The 16,382-nt window shown below is 33.0% G+C and overlaps 2 protein-coding genes across 4 annotated transcripts; one reads left to right on the plus strand and one right to left on the minus strand.

Annotated features, from left to right (window-relative positions):
• The first annotated feature begins 2,192 nt into the window (after positions 1 to 2,192).
• On the plus strand, positions 2,193 to 6,266 carry aqp11 (aquaporin 11). Its single transcript, XM_058751494.1, has 3 exons — positions 2,193 to 2,856; positions 4,522 to 4,638; positions 5,023 to 6,266. The coding sequence occupies exons 1-3, from the start codon at positions 2,250 to 2,252 to the stop codon at positions 5,133 to 5,135; spliced, it is 837 nt and encodes a 278-aa protein (XP_058607477.1). The 5' UTR covers positions 2,193 to 2,249; the 3' UTR covers positions 5,136 to 6,266.
• A 2,328-nt stretch (positions 6,267 to 8,594) lies between these two features.
• On the minus strand, positions 8,595 to 14,584 carry clns1a (chloride channel, nucleotide-sensitive, 1A). 3 transcript variants are annotated; one of them, XM_058750545.1, is made up of 7 exons: positions 13,756 to 14,344; positions 12,561 to 12,697; positions 12,352 to 12,483; positions 12,157 to 12,270; positions 10,827 to 11,012; positions 9,935 to 9,998; positions 8,595 to 8,876 (listed from the first exon to the last, which is right to left on the minus strand). In XM_058750545.1, coding segments are annotated over exons 1-7 (753 nt in total). In that variant the 5' UTR covers positions 13,875 to 14,344; the 3' UTR covers positions 8,595 to 8,875. The 3 variants fall into 3 exon arrangements, with proteins under 3 accessions (XP_058606528.1, XP_058606526.1, XP_058606527.1); XM_058750543.1 differs by lacking the exon at positions 8,595 to 8,876 and adding an exon at positions 8,923 to 9,072 and having other exon boundaries at positions 13,756 to 14,584; XM_058750544.1 differs by lacking the exon at positions 8,595 to 8,876 and having other exon boundaries at positions 9,931 to 9,998; positions 13,756 to 14,582.
• Between the last annotated feature and the right edge of the window lie 1,798 nt (positions 14,585 to 16,382).

The following is a 16,382-nucleotide window of genomic DNA, read 5'->3' on the forward strand; positions in this document are numbered from 1 at the left end:
TAGTTTTTATTATTAGTGATGATATATACAATATTTAATCAGAATAGCTAAATTAACTATTTTGATTTTTGATTCATTAGCTATTAGTCAGAAGTCAGAAGTCAGAAGTCAGAAAGAGCTTTATTACAAAGTTTGTTTACACACACAAGGAATTTGACTTGACGACAGGAGCTTCCAGTGCAGAAGAAAGTACGGACATAGTGCAACATACAAGATAGTGCAGACATACATAGGAATAACTCAGTAGAAATGGAATATAGCTAACACTAACATGAGAAAAACAGAAAATTAAATAATGCACTTTTATCTAAAGTCATTTTTGCTTATTAGTATGGTTGAACTGGATCAAAGGTCAGTAGCAAAGACATTGGCTAGTAAAATGAGATTAGATACATTTGTGTTATTTAACATATTTAATTATTGCAAGTTTGTGTCATATTCTGAGTTTGCAATTCACTGTTTTAATTCATTTTGATGAATACTAAACCTTTTTTTTTTTTTTTTTTTTGCGAGCGATATGAATAATGCACATTCACATTTAGTATAAAACTACAGTACGATCATGTTCACACAGCGCACACAATGCCTCTGCACTTCCAATTTCTCCCAATATGGGGACAGGAGAGCTGTCAGTCAATAAATAAAAAAGTAACTCAGATATTTTCTTGTAAATTAAAAAGTAATGCGTTACTTTACTAGTTAACTGTTCTATTCTGGCCAGAAGACAACAAAAGGCAACATTTTTAAGAGAGAATTATGCACATATTTATTTGTGATTTATTAGATATTATGTAAATGCATATCTGTTGCATATCATATCAAATACATTTCTTTTTTGACCTTTGATACTATAATGACCTTTTTGGTTTTGCCCAGATCACCATGACTCATAAGAGTAGTGACTCAAAGTGACTTGCAATATTCATGATTTACTGTCTCTCCACCATCATCACTCTGATGAGACAAGCATGGGTTAATTCATTTTATTATTAGTCACACGTTAGTTTGGGATTGTTAAAATATTTAAATCTACATACATTATCTGATTATATACAGTGTTGGTGAGTAACTAGTTACATGTATTTGCGTAATTGCGTAATTTAATTACAAAATAATCTGTTACAGTTGCTGAGAATTTGTTTTTATTAAATTACAGTTACTTATGAAAATGTTAAATGAATACAAAGGGGGTTACATCTGAATATTTTCACACACATACAGATATGATTGATTTCTTTTCCAAATTGCATTGACTGCTTTAAAATAGAGACACCAATGTTTCAGGAGTTTAGGACACAGAATAGGACACGTGCTTATTTAACTGTTTTATTTCCTATTTGGGTTGATGTATATGCTTTATTTTTTAAAGATCAACTGTTTTTTTTTGTTTTTCAAGGTATTGTTAGATGCCAGTGTTTCCTGCTGTAGCTATGATACGATTTGATTTCAAGTAGGCTATCATAGCTATTAAAAGGTCTAAAGTCTGATTTTGTGGTAGCTGTACCTTAAAATTAAATTGTTATAACCTTAATTCAAGTGATGAAGGATTTTGAAAGTCTAACATCAGTGTTGAGTTCTACTGTATCAAAAAGTAATCAAATGTAATCAGTTACATTACTTTAAATGAATTGAAATAGTTACACTACTTATTAAATTTTAAATAGGGCAACTTGTAATCTATAACCTACAGTTTTACATTTCCAAAGTAACCTTCCCAACAATGATTATAGTTTTTATATGATATTTTTCTTATATATTACATTACATTACATTACATTATATTATATTATATTATATTATATTATATTATATTATATTATATTATATTATATTATATTATATTATATTAAAGAAGCTTATATTTCTGTTAGATTAAAGGGTATTCAGGTAATGTTTATTCTTTTCCCTTTTCAAATCTTACTAAAGCTAAAGGACTGGCTCACATGAATATTATTTACGTAACCAGACGTTCTCCAAGTGAGCCTCCTGATTGGCTGACGGGCAGACGTGGCGATAGTCAGCTGACGAATCACTGTTACGATAAAGATTGCCTCATGAATATGAATAAGATGGTCTGGACACTCCAGGAAGTCGCTAGCATAGTCTATTTAATATTCATGAGTCAAGCTTTTTGCCATAGTGGGTTGCGCTGATTGAATCAAAGTGGGCGGGGCTATTGGCGCGGAGGCGTGGCCGTTGTAAAGTTGCCTGACCGGATCAGAGTTTAACACGATTATTCGGAGGATGAGATGGCAGAGTTGGCCGATCTCGCCGTCTCCCTGTCCTTCCTGCTGGGGATTGTAGTTTTTAGCGAAGTGGCGAGGAGAACGGCTTTATATCTATTCCCAAATAGAAACTGGATCATCTATGCGCTGGAGTCGATCTCCACTTTTCAGCTGTGCGCATGCACGCACGAGTTAAAGCTGCTCGCGGAGGTGGGCGGACTGGAGCCGCGGATCTCGCTGACGCTCACGTTCCTCATCTCGGTGGTCTACGGACTTTCATTCCGCGGCGCGATCTGTAACCCGACCGGCGCTCTGGAGCAGCTCTACCTCGGGACTCTGACGCGGCGATGCGCGCTGACGCGGATCTCATGCCAGCTGATCGCGGCGGAGGTGGCGCGGCGCGTCATGCCTCACGCGTGGGCGCTGGCGCTCTCTGACCTGCACGAGCAGCACTCGCTGACGGGCTTTACATGCACGAACAGCCCCGTTAACGCGCCTCTGCTGCAGGCCGCCGCGGTGGAGCTGGGCTGCGCGTTTGTGATGCACACTGCGGGGTTTACCGTGGAGAAGGTGGAGGAGAAATACCGCGTTCCTGCGATAGCTGCTGTCATCACCACATTAGTCTATGCAGGTGTGTGTGCACTGACCACAGCTACCATGCTACCACCACAGTACTTTATAAACTGTGCAAGTGTTCTTACCGGCTTTTTCAAAATTATCTATCTATCTATCTATCTATCTATCTATCTATATATCTATCTATCTATCTATCTATCTGTCTGTCTGTCTAGAAAATATCTATCTATCATAATATTTTCTATCGTTCAGTCTATCTATCTATCTATCTATCTATCTATCTATCTATCTATCTATCTATCTATCTATCTATCTATCATAATTCTTTCTATCGTTCAGTATATCTATCTATCTATCTATCTATCTATCATAATTCTTTCTATCGTTCAGTATATCTATCTATCTATCTATCTATCATAATTCTTTCTATCGTTCAGTCTATCTATCTATCTGTCTGTCTGTCTAGAAAATATCTATCTATCATAATTTTTCTATCGTTCAGTATATCTATCTATCTATCTATCTATCTATCTTATCTATCATAATTCTTTCTATAGTTCAGTATATCTATCTATCTATCTGTCTGTCTGTCTAGAAAATATCTATATAGAAAATATCTATCTATATCTATCTATCTATCTGTCTGTCTGTCTAGAAAATATCTATATAGAAAATATCTATCTATCTCTATCTATCATAATATTTTCTATCATTCAGTATATCTATCTATCATAATTCTTTCTATCGCTCAGTATATCTATCTATCATCTATCTATCTATCTATCTATCTATCTATCTATCTATCTATCTATCTATCTATCCATCTATCATAATTCTTTCTATCGTTCAGTATATCTATCTATCTATCTATCTATCTATCATAATTCTTTCTATCGTTCAGTATATCTATCTATCTATCTATCTATCATAATTCTTTCTATCGTTCAGTCTATCTATCTATCTGTCTGTCTGTCTAGAAAATATCTATCTATCATAATTTTTCTATCGTTCAGTATATCTATCTATCTATCTATCTATCTATCTTATCTATCATAATTCTTTCTATAGTTCAGTATATCTATCTATCTATCTGTCTGTCTGTCTAGAAAATATCTATATAGAAAATATCTATCTATATCTATCTATCTATCTGTCTGTCTGTCTAGAAAATATCTATATAGAAAATATCTATCTATCTCTATCTATCATAATATTTTCTATCATTCAGTATATCTATCTATCATAATTCTTTCTATCGCTCAGTATATCTATCTATCTATCTATCTATCTATCTATCTATCTATCTATCTATCTATCTATCTATCCATCTATCATAATTCTTTCTATCGTTCAGTATATCTATCTATCTATCTATCTATCTATCATAATTCTTTCTATCGCTTCAGTCTATCTATCTATCTGTCTGTCTGTCTGTCTAGAAAATATCTATCTATATAGAAAATATCTATCTATCTCTATCTATCTATCATAATATTTTCTATCATTCACTATATCTATCTTTCTATCTATCTATCTATCCATCTATCATAATTATTTCTATCGTTCAGTATATCTATCTATCTATCTATCTATCTATCTATCTATCTATCTATCTATCTATCTATCCATCTATCTATCCATCTATCATAATTCTTTCTATCGTTCAGTATATCTATGCATCTATCTATCATTCATTCATTCTGTACTGTATTTTGTGAAGGTGGTCATCTGACTGGCGCTGTGTTTAACCCGGCACTGGCGTTCTCAATACAGTTCCCCTGTCCTGGGAACAGTTTTGCGGAGTACAGTTTTGTGTACTGGATTGGACCAATACTGGGTGAGCAATTAGTATTACAACATTCACTTTGACCTTTGAAGAAATCCTTCAGAGACTGTTCTGTAATCAGCTATTTTTGTTAGGAAAACAAGTGTATCCTGTCAAACAAGCATAACAAAATACCAATCAATAAAATGTGTTTAGTGCCAGAGGAAAATCATATTTGCACAGTAGTCATGAACAACACAAACTACTCAACAAAATGTCTGAGAATCATTTAAGCACCGCGTGTATTTCTCAATGTTTATTTGCTCACAATCCAAACCTATATTCATAAAGCACATGTGTGCATGATAACTCATAGTATTTATTGTTAACAGCAAGAAAAATACATTCTATGTGTTCCACCAGGATCTTCATGCTGTTTTCCCACTTATCTTACAGGTATGACAGGCTCTCTGCTGCTTTTTCACGAAGTGATCCCTGCTATTTCAGGGAAAAGCACAATTTCAAAGCACTTAAACTCTAATGGACTCGAGATGAAAAAGATGAAGTGAATTAAGGCCTTATGATAGACTGTGATTGCATATGTGATTATATACTGTGAATATACACTGTAACTCTTCTGCTCATCTCCAAGTAATAACCAGGGTTTGTGGAGGTTTTAAAAGGTCTTAAATCGCCCTTCTCAAGGCCTAAAAAGGTCTTAAATCCATAACATTGGAAAAATGAATATCTTCCTCAGTATTTTGTCTTGTATTTCTAATACAAATATTTAAACATCCTTAAATCAAGATATACTTAGTTGATATGCAAACTGAACATATGAAGTTTGATTAAAACAAGAACAAACATCTGTCAATGGGGAATGAAAACTTTTACATTTGAATTAAGTTGATTTGTCTAAGCCTACTAGCATATATTTGTTCGTTTTAATCATAAACTTTTGATCAATTTCTCAGAAAACAACTTTAGTTATTTTGCTTCTCTAATAAGTGTATCTTGATTTGAAAATCTTTAGACATTTGCACTAATGCAAGACATTTACATTTAGAGACCATATGCAGTTTATTCCTTTATTTTTTTTCTTTAAAGTATTACATTTTATCTTCATAAAACCTGCAGAAACTCTGAATGACGAAACTGAAGGGTCCTTAATGTTTTTCTTTTTTAGAAGGTTTTTGGTGAAATTTCAAAATATCTTAAATGTCTTTTTTAATAAGAACATGCGTATTCATGAAGCACAATGAATCTGTAATGGGCAAATAGCTGCGGGTTTACAGCAACATTCATAAAAAGCACATGGCCTGTATGCCGAGAATCAACTGTAAATGAGTTCAACTTTTTTATGTGTTAAATCATATTTTAGCAGATGGACATTCCTGGAATAAGAGATCTGAAGTGTTCTATCGCTGTTAGAATACTATTTTGTGTTACATTCTACTAGCGATGGTTCTTACCTAGTAATAGGTAAATGTTATAGTAGTACTAGTAATCTTTAGCACAGTTTTGCAGTGCCTTTGGATTATTCTGGGTAAAATAACCTGGGAAGACCACACCGGATTGAGTGCCGCGTCTACAAGCCAATGCAGAATGTATAATATGGGATAATAACACACTCCTGTGTTACGAGGATTTAAATAAAGCAGTGATAAAATCTGTTTGTAATTAAACATTACATAAAAGCACATGGCTCAGTGGTTATTTAACTTGAGAGGGCAAACAGGCTGTTGTGAAATAGCTTCTGATGGACCTTTGACATTTTGCGAACGCACAGATGTGCTGAACCAAACTGATATGGCAATTTGTTTTTCACTACAGCGTGCAACAAAAGGCAAGCAAAACGGAACAAATCAAAGTGAAAAATTGTGATATGTAGCTTGCATAAAAGGGCGTTCACACATGAATTGTGCGGTCAAATTCCAGCTTTAAAGGAATAGTTCACCCAGAAATGAAAATTTGCTGAAAGATTATCAGATTTGGAGAAATCTTGCTCAGCAATTGATCCTGTGCAGTGAATGGGTGCCGTCAGAATGAGAGTCCAAACAGCTGATAAAAACATCACAATAATCCACACCACTCCAGTCCATCAGTTAACATCTTATGAAGTGAAAAGCTGCGTGTTTGTAATAAACGAATCCATCATTAAGACGTTTTTAACTTTAAACTGTCGCTTCTGGACAAAATACTGTACAAGTCCCCTATCCATAATACTTTCTCCAGTGGAAAAATTCCATCTGGTCTGAATCAGGAGAGAAATCTGCATAGATCAAGCACAGTTTATAAGCCAAAACAGCTCTAAACAAATATATGTGAGGATTTTAACGTGAAGGACAACAGGAGATGGACTTTTTCACTGGAGGAATTATGGATTATGGACCTGTATTTGGGCTGGAAACAAGGGTTTTAATTTAAAAAATAATAATAATTGTTAATAAGATTTGTTTTACAAACACAGCTATTGGCTTCACAAGATGTTAACTGATGGACTGGAGTGGTGTTGATTATTGTGATGTTTTAATCAACTGTTGATTCATTCTGACGGCACCCATTCACTGCAGACAATAAAATGCTGAGCAAGTTTCTCCAATCTGCTCCCATGAAGAAACAAACTCAAAATCTTGGATGGTCTGAGGGTGAGGCCGTTTTCAGCTAATTTTCATTTCTGGGTGAACTATCCATTTAATCTTAATAAACAAATTTATTTAGTTTATTAAGATAATTCAGATAAATCGTTTATCTTAATGTGTGAAATACTAATGATGGGTGCTTTAATTACAAAAGCTCTGATACCCTTCAGAACGATTGATCGTAATAAGATTGGGAGGAAGTTTTAGCAGGTGTGTGTAAAGTATCATGTGTGAATCATTAGCAAGATCATCTCAGCACACTCAGAATAAGTATGGAGTTCATTTAGAGGCCAACAGATATGCTTTTAAGATATATAATTAGTACATTTCTGAAACATTTAGCACTTGTGCAAGCTGCTCAGCCAGGGTCTGTTCTGTGTGTCAGCGCTCGCTGCTGTATTCGGTTATTAGAACCGAGTCCTAATCAACAGAGACAGAAATAGCACAAACCCCAGCATTCATTCATGAGAATATCTGTCCGATTACAGCACTGAATAATATAACGGTTTAAACAGGAGGAAAGGCGACTTGAAGTTCACTAATACAGTGACAATCAGCACAAGCAAAGGAGGGAGAAATCATTATCGGAGCACCAACAGAAAAAAAAGTCTCATAAAATCCAGCGTCAAGGTCACATTTCATCCCATAACCAAAAACATAAATTTTGTATAAAGACAAATAAAATACCATTCTTTTTTTATTTTCCCTCTTTTATCCTTTTAATGACAATTATTTGTGAGGTTACCATTATGTATCTGGATTTTTTTAACAACTCCCATTACTCTCAGTGATGATTTTTAAAAACAATATTGTAACAAATACTGCCATGATGAATACTTTTAGTAATTCTTGTGTTTTCTGTAATTTTGATTTTTTTTTATTAGTTTTAATTATAGCTGAAATTGAATTATTATTTTTTTTTTTACATTTTATTACAGTTAATGTCTATTTCATATCGAGTAAAGCATTTTTTATTATTTTAGTTAATGATAATAACCCTGTTATGCACAATACAACAATAAATAAATAAAAAATCTTAAATGACTCTAAAAATAGGCTTGATTTTCTTCACAAAGTATATGATCTCATATCTTTCTTTGATTTTGAAATCACCCAGACATTTCTTGACAGATTTTGTGAGATTCACCCATATGACTGCAGGATGAATTCACCGATAAAATATTTGACCTCCTGTGAGGAAATACACAGGAAATGATTAGAGAAGGATGTCTCATAAACATCTGACTATAAATACAAACTGAGAACGAGCCAAAATGAGCTAAATGAGTATTTTAGTACACTTCAACACATTACAACAAATTATAAAAAGAACCGCCCAATATTTCATAGACAAACAAAACACCAAATATGGGGAAAAAATGAGGCTTTGGTACAAAAACAGATGTATTTATTGAAATCTCTAACAAACTCATCAACATCACTCCAATGAGGAGGATCATTCTGGAAGCTGGTCTTCAGGGAAAACTACAAAATAGATTAGTGGGAACTACACAGGGCCGTGCATCTGGAAATGTACGGCCGTGGTGTAAAACAGCCCATTAAATTCAAGCAAGGAGAGACAGAAATGATAAGAGCTTTGAGAGTCAGCCGGTATCCCAGCATGCCTCACTGAAGTGCTTCAATCAGCTGTACAGAAACGCAGTCCATCTGTCAACAGATTGAAGAATTCAGATTCACACAGGAGCCACACAACAGCTTTTATGTATTTTATGTATGAATTATTTCTTGAAGTGTGCGAATGAAAGTTGGCTGGTCAGTTCTCACTGTCAACTTTCATCAGTTTCTGTCCAAAAAGTGTTGTTTTTGTCAATTAAAACAAACTATTAAAAATAGCATTCAGTTACTGAAATAAAGATGAAATAAAAAATAAATTAGATGATTTCAATTTAAACTTGAAAATCATAAAACATCAAATTTAAAACATAAATATGAAATAAACAAGTTTAAGCTTAAGTATTAAAATGACCAAAATCTACATGAAATAAAATCTATATAGAATGAAATGTTTAAGAAAATAATGGTAACATGTAAAATAAATAAATATTTCAACAAAAACTAACCAAAATAAAAGCACAAAATTACTTAAATTGCAACCGAAACAAAAATAAATCGAAAAATAAATATTAAAAATGGAAATGGTTATTAAAAAATAAATAAAAATATTTAAACAAAAACTAATTAAATTACTAAAACTACAAACATGAAAAAATGTTTTAAAAACAATAGAAATATTAAACAAATAAGAAAAGTTAAACAAAAATTAATAAAAAAAGAAAATACTAAAGCAAATAAATGACTAAACTACAACTGAAGTACAAATAAAACATAAAAAAACAATATTTAAAATGATGATAATATAATATATAATATTCCTTTTGAAAAAAAAATTAATAAATATAAATAAATATATTGTATATATTTATATTTATATATATATATATATATATATATATATATATATATATATATATATATATATATATATATATATATATATATATATATATATATATATATATATATACAAACTAAAAAAAAATACAAAAGCACATAAAATTACAAAAACATAACAATAAAAAATGAAATGAAATAAGACCCAATTCAAAATGTTAATACATTTTGTAGTAGTATATAAATAACACTGGCCAGGACAGGAAATGCAATTGGACAATCAGGATTTTGAAGACACAGTTGTATATATTTACCAGTGATCCACATCGGCGTCGTCAAACTGTCCAGCAATTGTGCTCGAGTCGACTTCCATTCCATCTGAACACAGAGAGAGGGAAGAAAAAGTTTGATCACCGTATTAAATTACGACCGTCCTGCCCTGTGCTACTCCACTGGGCTTTACCCATTACACATCCATTAGCGCTCAGGAAATCCTGCTTACAGACACACACCCATCTGACCATCACGTCTGCCTCTCTCAAAACACTGAAATCCAGCCACATGCACACACACAACAAAACACTCATGCATTCTGTTCAAAACATGACTGTTTTAGCATCATGTGGGGTTTAAAGTAGCATGACTTTTCTCTCTCACTGCCATCTAGTGGCTTCTCATGTGCATTATTTTTTTAATTGATACATTTTTAAATCAAGTAAATTCATCTGGAATGTCCGTAAAACAGGTTACGAAGCTGTCAGAATTATATTTATTAGATTTATATACATTTTGGTGACACTTTTGGTAACATTTTATTTGCAAAATGAAAAAAAAAAAAATTAACTGCATTATTTAAACTAACAACAATAATTCTGCAGAATTTAATAATCTTTGTTAATGTTAATTTCAGCATTTAATAATAGATTTGCTAACATTGCTTAATGCACAGTCAACATGAACAACTGTATTTGTTTACTTTACCAAAGATTAATAAATGCAGTAAAAATAAATTGCATATTGCTAATGCATCATATGTTAAAAAAATGAGACCTTATTGTAAAGTGTTATCTATATTTTAATAATATATATTTAAATATTATAATAATATTGGAAACTATAGTTACTATGGTACAATTTTGTGGGACTACCAACTAAACTAGACCACCACTACTGAAATAAACTATCAATGAGTTGTCACACACAGACCTTCAAATTCGGCCGACGGCACGTCGGTTCTGACTCCAGCCATGTGGTACTGCTGTGCGACGGACTGGGCCAGCATCCCCTCCAGCCTGTCCAGTGTGGCCTGACCCTCGGCCGTCAGGTGAGACAAACCCTCTTCATAGGTGTAAAACGTGGGGACTTCGACCTGACCCTGACCCTGCTCTTGCTCTGAGAGAAAACAGGAAGAATACATGAGCACTGAAACAATGTGAAAGCTGTAGAGGAGACAACAAACCTCAGTCTCAGATCACGGACTTTAATATTCCATTAAATAGTAGAGAGAAAAAAGATCAGCAGTTGTCAACCAGGGGCCAGGAGTCATTAGGGGGCCTCAGGAAGCTTTAAAGGAGATCTCAAGATGGCTTTAAAAAGGCCAAACCAGCTTTAAAATAAGCTAAAAAAAATTTTTTTTTCTAATTTAAATTATTATTTTTATTTGTTTATATAAAAAAGGGTTGAAAAGCCTGGATATGTGTATATATTTTCAAAAAATTATTTAAAAACCATTTATTTTTAAAGTTAGTTTTTCAATTTCATTCAATTTTTAATAGACCTGGAAAAGTCATGGAAAATGATCAAATCTTTATAAGTCATGAAAATGTATATAATGAATATAGATTTTTCTAGTTATTTCATGCACTAAAATATTTAATAATGCAGTGACTTGCTGAGAAATTGCCATTTGAGAGTAAAAAGTATTTTAAAACTTATCTTGTAATTAAACAATGTAAATTCATTGCTCAATAAAGAGTGAACTCGAAAAAAAAAAAAAAAACACCAAAACATCTAGAATTACGGAATTAAATTATTTCAATTTGAATCACTTATAAGAAGTTTATTTAATTATTTTAAGAATTACAGAATTTTTTAAATTATTTAAAATTAGTTTTTCATTTTTCTAGAATTACAGAATTTAATTATCTTCATTTAAATTGTAATTATATACAGAATTTTTTTTTTAACTATTCCTTTTTTTATAAGCATTACATTATTTCAAGAATAACAGAATTTAATTGTTTGAATTTAGAATTTATTGAAAAGTAGTTTGTTTCATTATTCTAGAATTAAAGAATTCATTTATTCAAATATTACTTTAATTACTTATAAATAGTAAATTTCATTTTTTTTTAAAATATTGCCATTCCTGGCTTGTGTAAATAATAATAAAAAAAGCTTTTATCAGCAGCTTTTGCGCCAGAAATGTCTTGGCCTGTTTGAGGGGGTTTGAATATTGTCTTGGACTCTGGAGGACCTTGGAGTCCAAAAGGCTGAGAACCACTGCACTGATGCATTATGGATCCAAATGACTCACCAGCCTCTTCGACGTCATACTCCTCTCCCTCATAATCGTCATCATCGGTGTCGGCGTCATCGGGGTCGGGGTGCAGGGCCTGACAGTCACACATGGCGGAGAACATGGGCTCCACTGCACACACAAACACACACCATCACTCATACAGGAGAGATGCTCACGCTCAACTCATCCGCGCTCCTTCCACACACTCACATGCGGCTTTATCACTGGGCACGAAGCGGATCTCTGTGATGGTTCCTGAGTCTTCGCTGTCGCTGTCGCTCTCCTCATCGTCCTCTCCTGCATCATCCGAAGCTTTATCCAGCTGCTCTGCTTCAGCTTCATCTGGAAACACAATGAAGAACGGTCAGGTCAAACCTCCGGAAACCAGTGCATCTCTGTTTTGGAAGTTGACGCCTCACCGTCCAGTTTTGCATTGACCATCACATACAGGTGCTCTTCTGGAAAGGCGCCGAGATCTCGTGAGATCGCATGCAGACTGATGGAGGGGTATTCAAGACAGAAACCCATCCCTGAACCATCAAACCAGGACAGATGTCTGCGAGGACAGAAAACAGCTGCATTAGTACATACATCCCAAAAACAGCATGGCATGCTAATACCATGTTTTTGTTTGTTGCTTGTTTTTGACATGAGCTACCTTGTAAATACTATGTGTGTGTGTGTGTGTGTAAAATGTATAATACATAATTATTAATATAATACATATAAATAAGTAATGAAATATAAATTATATATAAATAACCATTTATATATAATAAATATAACAAAATAAATAAATAAGTAATAAATAGCTAAATATATAAATTATATAACAATATGATAAATATAAAATGAACAATAATAAAAATATGCTGCTATATTATGGAATATATTTACATAAAATAATGAAATATACAAATATAAAAATATAATTATTTACATTTATAACATGTATTATACATTATAAATATAAAATACACAAAATAAATGTCTAATTAAATAAAACATACAAATTTATATATAATTTAATTACACGTGTTTTACATTGAATTATTCTGTAATTCTAGAATACATATACATATATATATATATATATATATAGAAGTAATCAAATAATATTTTATACATGATGTATAACATTGTATTGTACATAATAGATAATGAAATATTATAAACACATAAAAAGTATATTTAGATATTTATTTATAACATGTATAATATATTCTAAATATAATACATATAAAATAAACAATAATCAAATAATCAATAATTACAATTTATTTCTATAATTTTATGTACATTATATTGTAATACATATAATTATAATAAATAATTACATATAATAAGTAAGAAATATATTAACAAATATGTAAAAATAAACACATTTAGATAACGTTACTTATTTATATATCACTATATTGCATGATTACCATCTCATGCAACCACTGTACTACCTCAGTACTTTTCGTAAGGAGACTACTACCCTTGCTAGCCATAATGTATGTTTATTTATAGAGTCTATGCATATATAAATAACTAAATGCGTGCACAGGTGTTCCTGCTGTAGGACACACATGGCACATGAGCACAACACTGATGCTGTAAGAAACTCACGCCTCAGCCACAAACAGCGTTCCTGCTCCCAGCCTCTTCCCGTCCAGAACTGCGGTTGTGTCGGCCTGCTGGAGCCTCACGCCCTCGCTGGGTGGATGCAAACTCTTCAACACAACCATCCTGATGAGTTAAATCACTGTGAAGCTGTGAAGGCGCGAACACTGATGCTCTATTGAGACAATACGCAAGTAAAGCGCGGCAGCGGCAGCAACAACAGTAACTCTCATTCAAGCGTCACGAAGCTTTCTCCTTTAACTGCATTCATGTGCAAGTGAAACGCAGCCCGTTTGCGTGGCGAGAAACTTTCAAATGGATTATATAGTTCAAAGACTCGCTGTCATGCGTCACTTCTGTAGTATTCACTCATTGGGCGACAACTGGCACTAAAAACTGTTTCCTGTGGAAAAATCCCGGTTCATCACTGCAAGGGGCGCTAAGTGGCCCAGAAAGGCTGATTCTCCATTGAGACGCATTCAAATCTCAATACGTTTTTTGTCTTATTGGAGACGTTTGCGCAGTTATAAGTATAATTTTATAAATAAACCAATTACAAAGATTAGTATATGTTAAAATATCGAGTATTCAGCAGAGCAATATCTGAAAAAAAGATTAAACAAAATACAATAATATGTAATCGTAAACGATTGTGATTGGTCAACGGTCTGGAACGAAGAGAAAAGTAACAGCTACCACGTGATATCGCTGCGCGTTGCTGCTTTAGCAGCGATATGGATCAAAAATAGCTCTTGAAAAACAGTACTAAGAAACGTTAATAGGGATTGAAAGCTATTCATTATTTTTACACAATTTAACGGACTAATTACAGATGACGTACGGCCGCTAAGCACCGCCCAGTGTAAAATAAGTGTTTAATCCATTCCACCCGTTATTTATTTCTATCAGCGCCAGACGCGCCGCTTTATGACGCAAGAAAAGAGCGCGTGCGTTTCATATCATAAACAAAAGCGTAGCGCGTCTTCAGGATCGGAGGAGATACTGCACAATTTTCTTTGTTTACAATTTAACTAATTCAGCTGATTTAAATATAACATTTAATGCATTTAATAACATGTTTAATAAATGTTTCAAAATGTAAATATATTCCTTTATTGTTTGCATATGGGTATTCAACCAATACACACGCATGTTTTTATACCCATAACGATAACATTAAGAGACTACACAGGATATTTGCACTTTCAATACCATCCACAGCACAACGTTTGCATGTTTGCATTACTAAACATCTAAAATATACACTTTCTCTTATTTGTTCATATGCATTTAAATCTAAAATATGAAATTTTCATGTTGTCAACTACCTATATACAGTAAGTAAATGCTGCTTGTTGTTACTTCAATCCATTACAGGTACTTAAAAACAAAAAAATACAAACTAGGAGCCAAAAACATTAACAGCAACATTTAAGTTTATTTCTGTTTTGTGAATAATTTCCTTGAAATATGGAGACGTACATCTGGAAAGTAAGAGTGAAATAAAATGAGAAGGAAAACACGAATTCCAGTAGTACACGGCTCAAAAACACATTCTTTAACAGAAAGCAAAGACCATAATTATTTTAAAACACCATTATTATTCTAGTGCTTGTGGGTTTTTTTTTTTTTTTTGAATATTGGATTTGTTTTGTAATGGGGTGGATTTGTGTTGAAATGATTTCATAGTGTTCTAATTCAAACAATCTTCCAGCATAAAGAACACCAGCCTGGAGTAAACACTAAAAAACAACTCTAAAAAGAGCGATCCAGACTGTTGTCGAACAGAACATTTCAACAATACAGTACCAAACGGCACCGTCAAAGGTGCTTGAACGACAAGTGCATTCAGTTGACACGTTAAAACTCAAGACAGTGTCCTAAAACTTCAGCAACAGCTTTCAAAGTACAGAAAATGTCCTAATCTGAGAAATAAGTAAATAATATTCTTTGTAATACAATGTTATTTTAGGTAAAGAGAGTATATTAGTCTTTTAAATTAAAATCATTTGCAGCTAAATTGCAGATCTTTAATATTAAGATCATTTTCAATTATCGTCCAATGTGTCTCTTCCTTTATTTGCTGGTCTACTAATTTAGTGTATAGGAATAATTCACCCTAAAATGAAATTTTGCTGAAAATTTAAAAATTTGTTTTTTCATTTAAAGAGATTTGGAGAAATGCTCAGCAATGGATGCTCTGCGGTGAATGGGTGCCGTCAGAATGAGAGTCCAAACAGCTGATAAAAACATCACAATAATCCACACTACTCCAGTCCATCAGTTAACATCTTGCGAAGTGAAAATCTGTGTGTTTGTAAGAAACAAATCCATCATTAGGACGTTTTATACTTCAAACCAGCTAAAATCCATATTAATGTTTTCTCCAGTGAAAAAGTCTGTCCGCTGTTCGCTCAAAATCCACCCATATATTTGTTTAGAGCTGTTACGAACTGTTTTCGCTTGTAAATGATGCTGCATACTTCTCTCCTGATTCAGACAAGACTTTTTCACTGGACACGGGATTTAACTTGAAGTTAAAATATCTTAACGATGGATTTGATTCTTACAAACATGCAAGATGTTAACTGATGTACTGGAGTGGTGTGGATTATTGTGATGTTTTTATCAGC

Source organism: Onychostoma macrolepis, chromosome 18 (genome assembly GCF_012432095.1).
Source record: "Onychostoma macrolepis isolate SWU-2019 chromosome 18, ASM1243209v1, whole genome shotgun sequence".
NCBI classification, from domain to species: domain Eukaryota; kingdom Metazoa; phylum Chordata; class Actinopteri; order Cypriniformes; family Cyprinidae; genus Onychostoma; species Onychostoma macrolepis.

What these genes read in the sequence shown, in the direction of transcription:
- aqp11 (XM_058751494.1), top strand. Translation starts at nt 2,250, where the DNA reads ATGGCAGAGTTGGCCGATCTCGCCGTCTCCCTGTCCTTCCTGCTGGGG. An exon ending in CACCACATTAGTCTATGCAG is followed by an intron (nt 2,857 to 4,521) that starts GTGTGTGTGCAC and finishes TATTTTGTGAAG; the next exon opens with GTGGTCATCTGACTGGCGCT. An exon ending in CTGGATTGGACCAATACTGG is followed by an intron (nt 4,639 to 5,022) that starts GTGAGCAATTAG and finishes CTTATCTTACAG; the next exon opens with GTATGACAGGCTCTCTGCTG.
- clns1a (XM_058750543.1), bottom strand. Translation starts at nt 13,874, where the DNA reads ATGGTTGTGTTGAAGAGTTTGCATCCACCCAGCGAGGGCGTGAGGCTC. An exon ending in GCCCAGTGATAAAGCCGCAT is followed by an intron (nt 12,271 to 12,351) that starts GTGAGTGTGTGG and finishes TTGTGTGTGCAG; the next exon opens with TGGAGCCCATGTTCTCCGCC. An exon ending in GCCGTCGGCCGAATTTGAAG is followed by an intron (nt 9,999 to 10,826) that starts GTCTGTGTGTGA and finishes CTCTGTGTTCAG; the next exon opens with ATGGAATGGAAGTCGACTCG.